General features: G+C 36.4%; 1 protein-coding gene across 8 annotated transcripts in view; it reads right to left on the bottom strand.

Moving 5' to 3' along the window:
- The window catches only part of NUP98 (nucleoporin 98 and 96 precursor), a gene marked incomplete at its 3' end in the record, with an annotated part of 131,561 nt that overhangs the window by 80,326 nt on the left and 33,400 nt on the right, over positions 1-17,835 (bottom strand). For 6 of the 8 annotated variants that reach the window (XM_079104680.1, XM_079104678.1, XM_079104684.1 and 3 more), the window contains 6 exons: positions 17,431-17,570; positions 14,951-15,058; positions 7,137-7,317; positions 4,530-4,693; positions 2,512-2,649; positions 775-913 (listed from right to left, as the gene is read on the bottom strand). In XM_079104680.1, the coding sequence (XP_078960806.1) occupies positions 775-913; positions 2,512-2,649; positions 4,530-4,693; positions 7,137-7,317; positions 14,951-15,058; positions 17,431-17,570 (870 nt within the window). The remainder of the gene's footprint in view (positions 1-774; positions 914-2,511; positions 2,650-4,529; positions 4,694-7,136; positions 7,318-14,950; positions 15,059-17,430; positions 17,571-17,835) is intronic. The other 2 variants (XM_079104681.1, XM_079104679.1) reach the window with 1 other exon arrangement.

Raw genomic sequence — 17,835 nt, 5'->3', positions numbered from 1 at the left:
CCTCACATATGCTAGGCAATCCTAGCCCCTTCAAAAAATATTTCTACCAAGTAATTATTACTTTTGTCAATAAAATGAACTTTCCACATCATACACAAATAATGTTTAATTTGTTTAAGAGTTTAGTTAGGTAGTTGTGATACTCAAAATTATAACATTGTTTCTACTAAACTGGTCTCCTGTATATCTCTGAATAGCTTAGAAGCTTTTATTTTTGATAGTTTTTTATTTTTTAATTTTTGCACAATCTTCTCTTTATTTTCTGAAATATTTTACAAGGAACATGAATTTAAAAATAATTTTTTTTTTTTTTTTTTGCGGTGCTGAGGATTGAACCCAGGGCCTTGTGCTTGCAAAGCAAGCACTCTACCAAATGAGCTACATCCCCAGCCCAAAAAAATAAAATTTTTGAACTACCAAAAAACTATGGAATAATCCCCCAAATCAGAAAGAATCATCAAATGTCTCTAGTACATTACACCTTCATGTTTGAAACTTGGCCTAAAAGAATGTGCTACTTCAACCCTACGTGTTTCATTTATGGTTTCTTGGCTAGTGACTGGTAAAGTAATTCAAGGAAAATGAAAGTCAATTTATATCTCTACTAAACATTTGAAGCCAAGTCCATGACTTTAAACCATTCCCTCTGGTACCTCACATTAAGCCACAGCTTACCTGAGAATTTTTAATATTTCCAATCATAGGAATCAGGAGGATGATGTGTGGTATAGTCAGTATAACTTTAAGAGAGCCAAACCTGCTTTTTATATGTACCAAAATTGGAAGTGTTTGTATTGGTTCCTAAAGTCAGGGTTGGTTTGTTACCAAAGAGCCCGCCACTGGTTGTACCAAATGAAGAAGCACTGGTTGTGCTGGTTCCAAAGGTAGTAAGCTTGTTATTGCCAAACAGGGTCTAAAAAGAACAAAATAATGAACAAAGTTTTAAATACTATAGATACCCAACAAACAATAAACAGAGGCTACTTCAGGTATGATATACTGGGTGTGAAATGGGGGTAAATATGTCATAATTTTTTAAGAAAGGCAGATGAATAAAGACCATTAGAAAGATAACCTGAGCAAGATCATAAACACGGAATATTTTCAGGCTAAAAAGTTAATGGTAACACCTCAGCAAACAGGATTTTAGTGAGGCAAGAAAAAAATAAAAAGGAAATCGACTTTTTTTCTCTATTAACAGAAATGTATCAGACATGTAATCTGTCGGAAGAAATAGTTACCACAAAAATTTTAAATATGCTACAAACTGATGAATCTTGAAAACACTGGGATAAGTGAAAAAAACAGTTACAAAAGATGATTCCACTTAAATGAAATGTCCACAACAGTCAAATCCATAGATACTGAAACTAGGCATGAGGTTACTAGGGGGCAATGGGAAATAAATGCTAATGAGTATAGATTGTGCTTCTTGATGTAATAAATATGTTCTAAAATTGATGTGATGATGGTTGCACACTCTGAATACACTAAAAACCACTGCGTTGTACGTTTTAAACAAATCGTATGGCATGTGGCTAATACATCAAGAAAGCTGCTATTAATAGGTGTATGAACTTTCTGAAGCATTATGATTTCCTCGACTTCTCACTTCGGTTATCTGCTCAAATGAGATTAATAAAAAATTTTTCAATATCCATGAAAATAGGATCATATATTCTGGAATTTGTTGTTGTTATTTAACAAAATCACAATTGTAAATTCAAAGTTTCTTCATTTTTTGTTCTTGTTTTTTTGGTACAGAGATTGAACTCAGGACTTAGCATATGTGAGGTAAGAACTCTACTTAAGCAGCTATATCTAAGCCCAAAGCTTCTTATAATGGGTACTTAATACAGGCTGTTTCATACTGATTCTCACTTACATGTTTTTTTAAAGGGTCATAAAGAATTTCATATTACTTTTAGGTAAACTACATTTCCAAATAGTAATTTTTCACTTAAATGGCTTAGTAATTAGTTCAGTCAAACCTCCAGCAGTATGGAAACAATGAGAACCTGAACAATTTCAACAATTTAATTAATATTTAAAAAGCATAATTTCCCAATCATTCCATTTATCACCCAAAACACAAAGGGAGATCTAGTCATTTAAAATTATTTGATTTAAATATGAAAGCATCTCATTTAAGACTCAACAATTTAAATCAACCACCTGGACTTCACAATGTGCATATACTTCAAAACTTCACATTGTACAAAATACAATGCCAATTGTCAATTTAAAAATAAACTAGCCAAATGAAATGATACTCTGCTATTAGAAACAAATTGCGCACAAGCACTGAAGTGAAGGATTTGCTAACTGAAAATAAACCTACTGAGTTCAATTAATAATTTCATTTTGCATCAAAATAGCTTTTATTTGCTCTTAGTATCAAATCATACAAAATACCCAATTAAAAAACTTGGAACACAATGACATCTTTCTATAAATTCCTTTATCAGACTCATACATATGGTGAAATTACGCTCAGTTGTGAACACCTACCGAACCAACTGCACCAAACCCAGTATTGGTCTGCCCAAAGAGACCTGTTCCTGTTCCAAATGCTGTCCCAGTACTGGTGTTTGTGGCTGTCCCAAAAAGACCTCCTGGTTGTGAGGCTTGTGTTACTCCAAATAAACCCTGCAAAAGGTAATCTAGATTAAGAACTATCCATAGTAGTTTTTTCTCTTTTTGAGAAAAAGGAAAAATAAGTTTTACTGCTTTGCTAGTAAAGGAGAAAGAGGGGCTCCTGTCCTATAGACACAGTAGATTCCTTAAAGATTTTAGATTAATAAAAATAGTTATCATTATTTTAAAGTTTAGTGACAGATACTATGATAAACACTTCACATGGAGCTTTTTTTTTTTTTCTCTTCACAATGACCTTAAAAAGGAGTATCGCATCCCCATTTTTCAAAAGAATACAAAGCTCAGAGCAATTAATGACTCTCCTAAAATGTCACAGCTCCCGAGTGAGGCAGGACCATATAAATTCATATCTACACCTAAGCCACTATTTAAAATTGCTCTGGCTATTATGGGTTCCCTTTCATTCTTTGTTAAGTGTTTGTTTCTTCTTCTTTTTTTTTTTTGGTACCAAGGATTAAACCCAGGGGTGCTCAAATACTGAATCACATCCCAGACACCCTTCTTTTTTCAGTTATAGATGGACACAGTACTTTTACTCTCCTGTTTTTTTATGTGGTACTAAGCATCTACCCTGTGCCTCACATGTGCTAGGCAAGTGCTTCATCCCTGAGCTACAAACCCAGACCCCAGTTTTTTTATATTTTATTAGAGACAGCGTCTCAATGAGTTGCTTAGGGTCTCACTGCTGTGGTTGGCTTTGAACTCTTGATCCTCCTGCCTAAGCCTCCCAAGCTGCTGGGATTATAGGCACGCACCACTGCGCAGAGTTGAATGTTTTTTTTTTTTTTTTTTTTTTTTTTTTTTTTTTTTTTTTTTTTTTTTTAGTTGTTGATGGACAGAATACTTTTCTTTATTTTGTAGGTGGTGCTGAGGATCGAACCCAGTACCTCACGCATGCTAGGCAAGTGCTTTACCACTGAGCCACAATCCTAGTTTCCCATCTGAGTGTTTTTGCCAAGAAAGTGTATTGTACACTTTTTCTACTGAGGTGATCATGTGCTTTTTATTCTTAGAGTACTGCAATAATTTAAAAAAAAAAAATTTGTTTTTGGTACCAAGAATTAAACCCCAGGGTGCTTAACCACTCAGCCACATCCCCAGTCCTTCAATTTTTTAAAGTTTTTAATAATTAATTTGAAGCAACATATCTGGGATAAACACCACTTGGTCATGGCGTATAATTCTTTTTATATTTTGCTTGATTCAGTCTACTGCTATTTTAAAGATCTGGAGGTCTGGCTGTACTTGTTTTCTTCAATCAGGCAAAGCATCACTAATTTAAGTACCAGGTAAATTCCAAGAATTTTAATCAATTAAACATACCTCAAATCAATCTTTAATTTCACACTTCCATAAAAAGGATCCCTAGAAATAAACTAGTAATGACTGTGAGTACTTTTACTTTCTGAACAGAAGAAGCAATTATCTAATATTGCTCTGAGTTTTAGGTCTATTCTCTCCCCCAACACCAACTACTAGACTTTGTTTGCCTGAATTTACTTTACCAGAATAAGCTGAATGAATATTATGTAATTGACAAGTATTTTCTCCTAAGCTCTACAGAATGGCAAGTCACAAGGTGTACTTTTGATATAGCCCACACTATGCAAGTTCTTACTTAATGATGAGAAAAACGTGTTCAAAAAGGATAGACGACTGCTCAACAGACCCTTAATGAGTAAGGAGATAAAACTGGGCTGAAATCTATATCTTAATTCCTTATAAATTGTGTTCTCTCTCCTTTACCAAATATCCTCAACTCTATAAAGAACTCCAGTAAAGGCAGAACTTGCCAGTTTGGAATGATCAGAAGCCTCATTACTAAGCTCTACAAATAAGACCTGGAATTTACTAAAGGCCTATTATCTTACTATGGTGTTGGTGCTTGGTTGTCCAAGGGTGCTGGTATTACCAAAGGAAAAACCAGTGTTCTGTGTGGTTGTAGCCTGGCCAAATGGTTTGCTGAAGAGGCTAGTAGTCTGCTGATTCTGCTGGCCAAAGAGACCACCTGGATTTGTTCCAAATCCAGTTGTACCTTTCAGGAAAAAGAGAAAATAAAAAATTAAATAAATGGAAAAAGAAACAACAACAACAAAAAACCTACATAAAAACCTGAAACTTGACATTATCCAATAATCCAGCAAATCTTAAGTTATCCATTACTATCTACATTACCTTGCATGTATTCACAAACCCTTTTGTTTTCTATCCTAAGAACTCCACACTAGTTAAAACTTTCATTTCTACAATAATACCCTAGCTGGGCTAAATGCTCTTCCTTTGTGAGCCCATAGCTTTCTATTAGTATACAAGATAACGTTATCAAAGTCTATGTTGTATTTTCACCTTGTTAAACTAAGCTGTTCTTGAGAACAGAGGCTTTTTCTTCATATCAATGTATCTAGCCTCCAGTCTGAAAGAGAACTCAATAATGAATATGTGCTAAACTAAAGCACATCATACTAAGATCGAGAAGAATGTTGGATGTTACTTAAATAGGCACTTATGTGTATATGTGTATTTCTCTGAAAGGTTATGAAAAAATTTTAACTTTTGCTTGTTTCTACAAACTGGTGGCTAGGAAAGAGATATAATGAAAGAAAAGATCTTTGGGTTTTTTTTTTGTTTGTTTTTTTGTGAACTTTGCATCATAAACATGTACTACTTTTGCAAAAAAAAAATATATTTTTTTAAGCCAGGGATTGAATCCAGGGGTGCTTACACACTGAACGATATATCTAACTCTTTTATATTCTGAGACAGGCACTTGCAAAGTTGCTTAAGGCCTCACTAAGTTGCTGAGGCTGGCTTTGAACTTGCAATCCTCCTGTCTCAGTCTTCTGAACAGCTGGGATTACAAGTGTGAGCCAATGTGCCTGACAAAAGTAATATTTTTATAAAATAATTCAGTTATCATCATGAACTCCTCTCTCTCACTTCTCAAACTAAATCAACCTTTTTCAGTCAAGCACAGTAGCACATGCCTGTAATCCCAGTGATCTAGAGAGGCTGAGGCAAGAAGATCACAAATTCAAGGCCAGCCTCAGAAACTGAGCAAGGCCCTAAGCAACTTAGTAAAACCCTGTCACAAAATTTAAATTAAAAAATGGGGGGAGGGGTGCCTAGGAATGTAGCTCAGGGTAACATGCCCATGGGTTTAATCCCCAGTATGTGTGTACGCATAAACAAATTTAGTTCTATAACTGAATCCCAAAATTTCTCTTTTTTTTTGAAATGCTGTAAATTGAACTGAGGACCTTATGTATATAAGGCTTGCACTCCAGCCCTGAGCTACACCCACAATCCCAGATCTTTACTTTTGGTACCAGGGATTGAACCCAGGAGTGCTTAACCACTAAGCCATATTCACAGCCCATTTTTAATTTTGAGACAGGGACTTGCTAAGTTGCTGAGGCTGGTCTCAAACCAGCAATCCTTCTACCTCAGCTTCCCAGGTCACTGGGATTACAGGCATGCTTCACCACGCCCTGCTTATTTTTTTATTTAAACCATCCTTGTGTAAGATACCATCAGCTCTCATGCAACAAGAACTTTCAAACTAATTTGTTCCACCATCTACTCTCAATATAACAGCCTTAAGAATGATCCTTCATTCATAATCACGTTTCTTTTTTTTCCTTTGGTACTGGGGATTGAACCTAGGGGAGCTTAACCACTGAGACACATCCCCAGTCACTTTTTATATTTTATTTTGAAACAGGGTCTCGCAAAGTTGCTTAGGGCCTTGCTAACTTGCTGAGGCTGGTTTTGAACTAGTGATCCTCCTGCCTCATCCTCCCGAGATGCTGGGATTACAGGCGTGCCACTGTGCATGGCTTCACATTTTACTTTAAAAACAACTTTTTATGAATTTCCAAATCAAATAAAAACTCAAGCCTTGATATTGGCCCCCCATTTTCCCAAAACACCACCTTGCCTTCTCCTCTTTAGCAAAAACTGAGGTTGTTTAGTTAGTTATCTTTTTGGTACTAGGGATTCACAGGAGTGTTGAAACACTGAGCTATATCCTCAGTTCCCACTTTTATTTTTTTATTTTGAAAGAGGGTTCTCAGTAAGATGCTTAGTCCTGCCAAATTTATGAGGCTGACCTGAATCTTGTGATCCTCCTGCCTCAGTCTCTTGAATCACCGGGATTATATGTGTGCCCCAATGCATCTGGCTAAGACTCATGGTTCCCACTAATTGAAATGTTCCTCCTCCAGAAATATGTACAACTTTTGGTTTCACCTTCTTCAGATCAGTCAATTCTCAAATAACAACTTTATTAGGTGAAGCCCCACTTAGTTATATTCACTGAAAATTGTACTTCTCCCACACCTACACACAACCAGATTCTCCCTATTCCTCCAGAATCCCTGAGTTATTTTTCTCCATTGCACTTATCATAAAATAATCACTGTTTTATTTTTAGTGTCTGTTTTTTCTTAATATGGTCCAATATGAAGTCAAGTGCTTACTCGTTCCAAAGGCAGTTTTGTTCTGACCATATGCAAATCCTGAATTAGTAGTAGAAGAGCTGAAGAGTCCTGTTGCACTGGAGGTGGCTGGAGAAGACCCAAACAAGCCAGTTGTGGTACCTGCTCCCACCTGGTTCTGGGGGCCTTTCCGGTTAGCCTGATAATCCTCTAAACGAAGTTCCTAAAGAGAAAACATACTAACAATCTTAACATGCAGTATAAAAATTTAGTTAGGCACCTAAATAACTGAAATTAGCATTTAAGTTCTATCTTCATTCAGGAATCATGATGAAACATCACAAAACTACAGAATGACATAAACAATATCATTTTGAAAAAAATTTCCAATAGACATTATCTTAGTATTATTTTATAAACAATGTCTTTTAAAAGAATGCTACTCTAAAACATACAATTTAGTTGAAAAAAGATGAAGAATTCTTGGTGAAGGGGTGTTCAGAAATTGTGAAAAAAAGAAGGAATAAAATTTAGCAATTTTATCTCACAAATCAGGAGTTGCTGGGGATCCAAGATGGTGGACTAGAGGGAGGCTGTGTTCATTCCTTGTCACTCCCTAACTCGAATTTCAAGCAGAGGAGATCTGTTTCTTGGTGAGGCAGTTTTTGTTGCTTATTGATCCCCTGCTGTTTACGATCCTCTGCTGTTTACCCCATTTGTCTACTGCGATCACCTGCAGTCAGCCAGCATATCGACGCCTTTTTGAGAGCAGATTGCTCACTGTCAGGCACCTATCATCTGCCATTTGCCTGCCTCCTGCCTGTCCATCCCCTGCCTTTCACCTATCCATCATCCACCACCTGAAGTTTACCTCCCCATAGTCCGAGAGCAGTCAGCAAACTGACCACAGACTGCCAGTGGAGGGCCAGCTGCCCACTGTTACCTGGAAGTTCACTGATACTGTACCTGCAGGTTTGGTTACATGTGGCTGCTGCCATTTTGAGACAACAGCCAGGCCCCATAGGACTCCTGGTCAGACTGACTGAGGCCCATCTCCAGGATCCCTCAGCCCGACCAATCACTCCCTGCCTCTGGGACCCTCACATCAACTGACTGCTCCCCGCCACCAGGACCCCCAGACTAACTGATTGTACCCTGCCTCCAGGATGCCACAACCAGACTGACAACATCCCACCTCCAGGACCCCTGCCTGACCAACCGCACCCCACCTCCAGGACCTCCAGCAGACCACGCCCACATCCTGAGCTGCAGCTCCCCATTTGCAAACACATTTCGAAGCCAGAGTGGCCATATTGGATAATCCTGGAAGCCAGAGCTCCGATCTTAAGGTGGGGCAAATCCCACCCTGAGATGCCTCCTGGAGACTTGAAGCTCATTTGTCAGGTACCTCTCATGCATCAGGCTACTGAACTCTGAGAGGTTTCATTACTACATGACTGTTATACTGTAGATTTTCTTTTTTCTCCTTATTGAAAAATTTTAAGTTTTTATTTGTTTACTTTTCTTGTTCTCTTTTCCTTTTGTTTACCTGTTCCCTCAGTCTCTTTCTCCCTTTTTGCATGCTAACAACCAACTTCTTTTGATTATACTCTCACTCTATTATCTAGAACTTCTGTATATTCTTTTCTTATCTAATCAACAGCTACATCCTACATCCCTCTGCATCCTCTTTGTCCTCCATTAGAAATTGCAGACCTTATTGCAAATCTGTTTGTTTTACTGAAGATAATAATTGAACTCATTCTGTTTATTATGACAATATTGTTAATGTCCTCATAGGGGCTATTTGGTCTAGGATTGCATAGTGTCTGAACTGGGCACTGCTAATATTGATCTCCCCCTTAAAGAAAAGGTTTTGGAAACCTATAGGGTCACTATAAGCCTATAGGGGGGAAACTGCAATAACCCAGATCTGCACTGCTAGAGGGGAAGATACATGAACAACATGAAAAAACAAGGGAAGAAGATGATCCAAACAAATCTAGATTCTATATTAATAGAATCCAATGACAGAATGGTAGAAGAAATGTCAGAAAAGGACTTCAGATTATACATGATTAAGATGATTCATGAAGCAAAGGATGAGATAAGAGAGCAAATGCAGGCAATGAATGATAATACCAATAAGCAGTTGAAAGAGCAACTGCAGGAAGCAAAAGATAATTTCAATAAAGAGACAGATTCTAAAAAAAAAACAAAACACCACAGAAATCCTTGAAATGAAGGAAACAATAAACCTCAATGGAAAGCATCACCAAAAGATTAGACCACTTGGAAGACAGAACCTCAGACAATGAAGACAAAATATTTAATCTTGAAAATACAGTTGCCCAAACAGAGAAGATGGTAAGAAATCATGAACAGAATCTCCAAGAACTATGGGACATCATGAAAAGACCAAGTTTAAGAATTACTGGGATTGAGGAAGGCACAGAGATACAAACCAAAGGAATGAACAACCTATTCAATGAAATAATATCAGAGAATTTCCCAAGCCTGAAGAATGAAATGGAAAAATCAATTAGAAGAGGCTTACAGAACACCAAATGCACAAAATCACAACAGATCCACACCAAAGAACACTATAATGAAAATGCCTAACATTCAAAATAAAGATAGGATTTGAAGGTTGCAAGAGAAAAAGCATCAGATTACATATAGGGGAAAACCAATATGGCTATCAGCAGATTTCTCAGCCTAGACTCTAAAAGCTAGAAGGACCTGGAACAACATATTTCAAGCTCTGTAAAAGCATAGTTGCCAACCAAGATTCCTATACCCAGAAAAACTAACTTTCAGATTTGAAGATGAAATAAAATCCTTCCATAATAAACAAAAGTTAAAAGAATTTACAAATAGAAAGCCTACAGAATGTTATCAACAAAATATTCCATGAGGAGGAAATGAAAAACAACAATGCAGGTCAGCAAAGGGTGGAATTACCATAAAGAAAAATCCATTCAAAAGAGAAACCAAGACAAATTAAAAACCACAAATAAGCCCAAATGACTGGGAATACAAATCATATCTCAATAATAACCCTGAACGTTAATGGTCTAAACTTATCAATCAAAAGACACAGACTGGCAGAATGGATTAAAAAGAAAGACCTAACAATATGCTGTCTTCAAGAGACTCATCTTGGGGCTGGGGAGATAGCTCAGTCGGTAGAGTGCTTGCCTTGTAAGCACAAGGCCCTGGGTTTAATCCCCAGCACCAAAATAAAAAAAAAAAAAGAAAAAGAGAGAGAGAGACTCATCTCATAGAAAAAGACACCCACAGACTAAAGGTAAAAGGATGGGAAAAAACCTACACGCACGCGGACTCAGTAAAAAAGCAGGGGTTTCCATCCTTATAACAGATAAAGTGGACTTCAAGCCAAACTTAGTCAGAAGGGATAAAGGAGGACATTTCATACTGCTTAAGGGAACCATAAATCAGGAAGACATTACGATAGTAAATATTTATGCCCCAAACAATGGTGCAACCATGTATATCAAACAAATCCTTCTCAATTCCAGAAATCAAATAGACCACAACACAATAATTCTAGGTGACTTTAACACACTGTTGTCACCACTGGATAGATCTTCCAAACAAAAACCAAACACATAAACCACAGAACTCAATAACACAATCAATAACCTAGACTTTAATAGACACATTAAGAATATTCCATCCATCAACAAGCGGATTCACTTTCTTCTCAGCAGCACATGGAAGCTTCTCGAAAATAGACAATATACTATGCCACAAATCAGCCCTTAGGAAATGCGAAAAAAATAGAGATACTGCCTTGTGTTCTATCAGATCATAATGGACTGAGAGTAGAAATCAATGACAAAAAACAAAACAGAAATTACTCCAACACCTGGAGACTAAATAATATGCTACTGAATGAAACATGGATAACTAAAAAAACATCAGGGAGGAGATAAAAAAATTCTTAGAGGAAAATTCGTTGTATGGAGCGCATTCCAGAAAAGAATGAAAAGTCAACAACTAAATGACCTAACATTACAGCTCAAAGCCCTAGAAAAAGAAGAACAGAATAACAGCAAAAGTAGTAGAAGACAGGAAATAATTAAAATCAGAGCTGAAATCAATGAAACCGAAACAAAAGAAACAATTCAAAAAATTGACAAAACAAAAAGTTGGTTCCTTGAAAAAGTCAACAAAATAGACAAACCCTTAGCCACACTAACAAAGAGAAGAGAGAAAGAAAACTCAAATTACTAAAATTCGTGGTGAAAAAGGAAATATTATGATAGACACTAAGATACATAACGAGAAGCTACTTTTAAAATCTATATTCCGACGCAATAGAAACTACCGAAGACATCAACAAATTTCTAGAGACATATACTCCTCCCAAACTGAACCAGGAGGACATATACAATTTAAACAGATCAATATCAAGCAATGAAATAGAAGCCATCAAAAGCCTACCATCAAGAAAAGCCCAGGACCAAACAGATTATCAGTTAAGTTCTACAAGACCTTCAAAGAAGAACTCATTCCAATACTTCTCAAAGTTTTCCAGGAAATGGAAAAGGAGGGAACCCTATCAAACTCATTCTATGAAGCTAATATCACCCTCAAGGAGAGAAAATTTTAGATCAATATCATTGATGAATATAGATGGAAAGATCCTTAACAAAATACTGGCAAACCGTATCTGAAAACATTTTAAGAAAATTGTGCACCATGATCAAGTGGGGTTCATCCCTGGAATGCAAGGATGGTTTAACATCCATAAATCAATAAACGTAATCCATCATGTCAATAGACTTAAGGATAAGAATCATATGGTTATTTCAATTGATGCAGAAAAAGCGTTTGACAAAATACAACACCCCTTCATGCTCAAAACACTAGAAAAAATAGGGATAGTAGGAACATACCTGAACATCGTAAAGGCTATTTGTGCTAAGCCCATTGCCAACATCATTCTTAATGGAGAAAAACTGAAACCATTCCCTTCAAAAATGGGAACAAGGCAGGGATGTCCTCTTTCACCACTTCTATTCAACATTGTCCTTGAAATAGTACCCAGAGCAATCAGACAGAATAAAGAAATTAAAGGGATACGAATAGGAAAAGAGGAACTTAAGCTGTCAATATTTGCTGATGACATGATTCTATATTTAGAGGATCCAAAACACTCCTCCAGAAAAATTCTAGAGCTCATCAATGAATTCAGCAAAATAGCAGGTCATAAAATCAACATGCATAAATCTAAAGCATTTTTATACATAAGCAATGAAACATTTCAAAGGGAAATGAGGAAAACAACTCCATTTGCAATAGCCTTAAAAAAAATAAAATACTTGGGAATCAATCTAACCAAAGAGGTAAAATCTCTACAATGAAAACTACAAAACACTGAAGAAAGAAATTGAGGAAGAAGACCTTAGAAGATGGAAAGATCTCCCATGTTCTTGGACAGGCAGAATTAATATTATCAAAATGGTCATACTTCCAAAGGCGCTATACAGATTTAACGCAATTCTAATTAAAATACCTATGACATTTCTCATAGAAACAGAACAAGCAATCATGAAATTCATCTGGAAGAACAAAAGACCCAGAATAGCCAAAGCAATCCTGGGCAGGAAGAGATACAGGAGGTATCACTATACCAGATCTTAAACTCTACTATAGGGCAATAGTAACAAAAACAGCATGGTATTGGCACCAAAATAGACAGGTAGACCAATGGTACAGGATAGAAGGCACAGAGACATACTCACAAAGTACAGAAATTTCATACTAGACAAGGGTACCAAAAACTTACAATGGAGAAAAGATAGCCTCTTCAACAAATGGTGTTGGGAAAACTGGAAATCCATATGCAGTAAAATGAAATTAAACCCCTATCTCTCTCACCCTGTACAAAACTCAACTCAAAATGAATCAAGGATCTAGGAATTAGACCTGAGACCCTTCACCAAACAGGAGAAAAATTAGGCCTGAATCTCCATCATGTTGGCTTAAGGATCAGACTTCCTTAACAAGACTCCCATAGTGCAAGAAATAAACGCAAGAATCAATAAATGGGACAGATTCAAACTAAAAAGTTTTTTCTCAGCACAGGAAACAATCAACAATGTGAAAAGAGAGCCTACAGAGTGGGAAAAAATCTTTTCCACACACACTTCAGACAGTGCACTCATGTCCAAAGTTTATAAAGAATTTTAAAAACTTTACACCCAAAATACAAAGAACCCAATCAATAAATGGGCTAAGGAAATGGGCAGACACTTCACAGAAGAAGATATACAGGTGATCAACAAATAAATGAAAAAGTGCTCATCATCCCTAGTAATTAGGGAAGTGCAAATTAAAACCACCCTAAGATTTCACCTAATTCCAATTAGAATGACTATTATCAAGAACACAAGCAATAATAAGTGTTGGCGTGGATGTGGGGAAAATTATACATTGCTGGTGGAGTTGCAAATTGGTGCAGCCACTCTGGAAAGCACTATGGAGATTCCTCAGAAAACTTGGAATGGACCCACCTTTTGATCCAGCTATCCCACTCCTCGGTTTATACCCAAAGGACTTAAAATCAGCATACTATAATGATGCAGCCACATCAATGTTCATAGCAGCTCAATTCACAATAGCTAGATTGTGGAACCAACCAAGATGCCCTTCAATTGATGAACGGATAAAGAAACTGTGGTATATACACACAATGGAATATTACTCAGTCATAAAGAACAATAAAATTATGGCATTTGCTGGTAAATGGATGAAGTTGGAAAATATCAGACTAAGTGAAATAAGCCAAGCCCAAAAAACCAAAGACCAAATATTTTCTCTGATAAGTGCATGATAATATATAACGATGGGGGGTAGCAGGGGGAAGAGAAGGATGAAGGAACTTTGGATGGTGTAGAGGAAAAACGGGTGGGAGGGAGTGGGGATGGAAAAACAGTAGAATGAAACAGACATTATTATCCTATATATGCATGATTACATGAATGGCATGAATATACATTGTGTACAACCATAGAAATGAAAAGTTGCACCCCATTTTTGTACAATGAATCAAAATTTGTCTGTAAAAATAAAAAACATTTTAATAAAAAATATAAATCAGGAGTTGCTGCCCACTGCAATATAGGCAGCACAGTCTGGAATATACAAAGATGCAAATACTACAATCAGGAATGAGGAACAATAATCAGGAAAATGAATGAACAATCTATGCAACACCATAGATGAGTATCACAATGCTGAACAATAGTACATAATGTAAAATTTCATCCACATGAAGTTCATAAATGGGTGAAAACTGGGCAGTCAAGTCAACTGGCAAGTTACTTTTGGAAAGGGAGACCTGTGGTGAAAGACAAGGCAAAAGGGAATATCTGGGATGCTGATAATACTGTTTCTTAATTTGGATCCGTTCATATAATGAAAACTTATTAAGTTGTATGGTTATAACTTTGTACATATACACATAATCCTGAATATTATCCCAAACCTAAAAACAAAACAAAACAAACTTATATATACTACTTAATATTTTAAAATTTGGTCAATGTTAATTTTTCACGGTGTAGTTCAGTGGTAGAATGCTTGCCTAGAATATGCAAAGGACCTGGGCACAATCCCTAGTAGCACAAAAAAAAAAAAACAAAAAAAACTTTTTTGTTTCTTTTTTCCATGCTAGAGTCCAAACCCTGGGTCTCAAGCATATTAGGCAAGCACTGTACTACTGAGCCACAGCCTCTACCCCCAAAAAATTCACATTTAAAAAAAACTGCTTTCCAATAAATTAAAAAAGATTAGACTGCTATTGTATATTACATTTGACTGACCTCTAATGACTTGCTTTCATATTCTTTCATAGCAGTAATACACTGGTGCTTGGTACTGATGTTAGTGCTCACTCCAGCTTTGACCATAGTATCCGTTCCAGTTGGAGGCTGCAAGGGAAGATACAGGCACATTTCTAAGTCCAAGCTTTACATTCCCACTCACATACAAAATTCCTCAACCCCTAACTCTAACATCAGTTCTCTAGGTCTAACAAGACAGGGCTGAGTGTGTTCCCAACTACTTGGGAGGCTGAGGCAAGACAGCACTTGAAACCAGCTCAAAACTGACAGGTTAGGGTTGCAGCACAGTAGTAGAGGACTTGCCTCACATATATGAGGTACTGGGTTCAATTCTCAGCACCACATAAAAATAAATAAAATAAAGGTCCAACAATAACTAGAAAATACTTTTTTAAAAAAGAAAGCTTTGCCTATTTACTCTATATTTACTTCAACTTCTACATCTAAGTTCTACCACATATACTACTGGAAGTACCTGTTTTTATAAATGTAACAATTTAAGAGATATGAAATTGAACATAGGGGCACTCTGTCACTGAGTTTCATCCCCAGCTCTTTTTATTGTTTGAGAGAGGGTCTTGCTAAGTTGCCAGGCTGGTCTTGAATGTGAATCCTTCTGCCTCAGCCTCCCTAGTCACTGGGTTTTCAGGTTTGCACTACTATACCCAGTAAGAGTTGTATGTGTATTACCAGTTTCCTTTACTGTACTTTCCACCAAATAGCATTTTTTGCTGTTATTTATATTTTATTTTAAATTAACCATCATTTAGATTTAGCTTTAAATTCAGGATTCTAAGTTCTTATTATCAATTAAAAACATACTTGAGAAATTCTTTTTCCACATTTGGTGTTGGGCATGAGACAGGTAATAGAAACAGAATCCAGGGGCACTCTACCACTGAATTACATTTCCAACCTTTTTTACCTTGAGACAGGGTCTTAAGTTGTCAAGACTGGTTTTGAACTTTTGATCTTGCTACCTTAGCTTCCAAGTCTTTCTGGAGTAAATTTTAACAGTAAGTTTTGCCAACCCCTATGTATGCCAGAGATTTCCATTAGGCTTTATTGTACCTCCAGCCTACTAAACCATTTAGATCAAAGGATATTCCATGTATTTTTATAAACAAGTCCTCCACCCAACCCCTCTAAAAGAAAAAAGAAAGCAGGGGTAGTGGCACAGGCCTGGAATCCCAGCTACTTGAGGCTGAGGCAAATCAACTCCAAGTTTGAGGTCAGCCTCAACAACTTAGCAAGACTCTATTTCAAAATAAGTAATAAAATGAGCAGCAATGTAGCTCAGTGGTCACTCTGATTTCGATCCCTACTACCATGAAAAAATGAAAAATAAAAACTTTATTGTCCTTTTCTGCCATTTCATCAACAAAACATGTTATTCTATGATACAGAGTATTAATGGATCATTACATATCACCTTAAGGAGAATTTATTTTCAATGATTTTTCTATAGTTTGCCCCTTATTCTTTATAAAGAATGGTTGACCCTGCAACTTGGGAAGCTGAGATAGGAAGATCACAAGTTCAAAGCCAGCATCAGCAACTTAGCAAGGTCCTATCTAAAAAACAAAAGTTGAGTTTTCAGAGGCAGGGTTATAAACATAGTAAATTAAGACTCTAGGGTGGGGGGAAGGGAAAAAATAACAGAATGAATCAAACAACATTACTCTATGTAAATTTATGATTATACAAATGGTATGCCTTTACGCCATGTACAAACAGAGAAACAACATGTATCCCATTTGTTTACAATAAAATAAATAAATAAATAAATAAAAAATTTAAAAAAAAAATAAAAAAGAAAATTTAGTTCTGCCATCAAAAAAAAAAAAAAAAAAAAAAGACTCTATGCAAGGTATTATAATAAACCTTGTGAATACAAATTTGACTGGGGTAAGCATAATTAAAATATATACTATAATCTACTTTTTATTTTTGTTTATTTTTGTTTTTGGTACCAGGAATTGAATCCAGGGGTGCTTTGTCACTGAGCCACATCCCCAGCCCTTTTTTATTTTGAGACAGTGACTTGCTAAGTTGCTTAGGGCTGCCATAATTTGCTGCGGCTGGCTTTGAACTTGGGATCCTCCTGCCTCAGCCTCCTGAGATTATAGGCATGGGATACTCCACCTGGGTATACATTATAATCTAAATTTATGTTTCACAATTTCCTGTGTACAGCACAACTATTTACAGATTTTTTTTGTTTTGGCTTTATTTTTTGTGGTGCTAGGAATCAAACTCAAGGCCTTACGCATGCTAGGCAAATGCTCTACCACTGAGCTACATACTCAATGCCTCCATTTTCATTTTCAGTACATCTTTCAGGAAGAATTGTACCATGCTGCACATAATTGGAAAGGGCAATTTTACAATTCATCCTACAAAGAAATATACAAATGGGAAAGAAACATATTCCATAGAGACTGGAATAAAATACATACGTTAAACTTAATAGTAGTCCCAGTAGGTGCTGCTGTAAAACTACTTGGCCCAAAAAGTGAACCAGATGTACTACCAAAAGGATTAGAGGTGGTATTTGTAGTTCCGAAGAGTCCTCCACTGTTAGTACTTGTTCCAAAATCTGTTAAGGTCAGAAAGAATAATGAAAATTAAATAGTAGAGAACTTTATAATCTACAACACACCTTGGGAAGTGGGCTCTAGCATAAGAGTAGCAAAACTTTCACATTCTCAAATAATCGTTCAACTGCCAAGCAAATAAATACATTCAAAGTGGATATTTCATACAGACATATGCACACTCGTAGGCTCACAACTTTCAAGTAAAATAAAGTCTGAATCCTTTATTCAACTAAATTTTTGTGAAGCCCTTTTAGGGCATTCTAA

The sequence above is a fragment of the Sciurus vulgaris genome (genome assembly GCF_902686455.1).
Source record: "Sciurus vulgaris genome assembly, chromosome: 11".
NCBI lineage: Eukaryota > Metazoa > Chordata > Mammalia > Rodentia > Sciuridae > Sciurus > Sciurus vulgaris.
The sequence above is the reverse complement of the archived record's forward strand: the minus strand, read 5'-3'. Positions and strand labels throughout refer to the sequence as shown.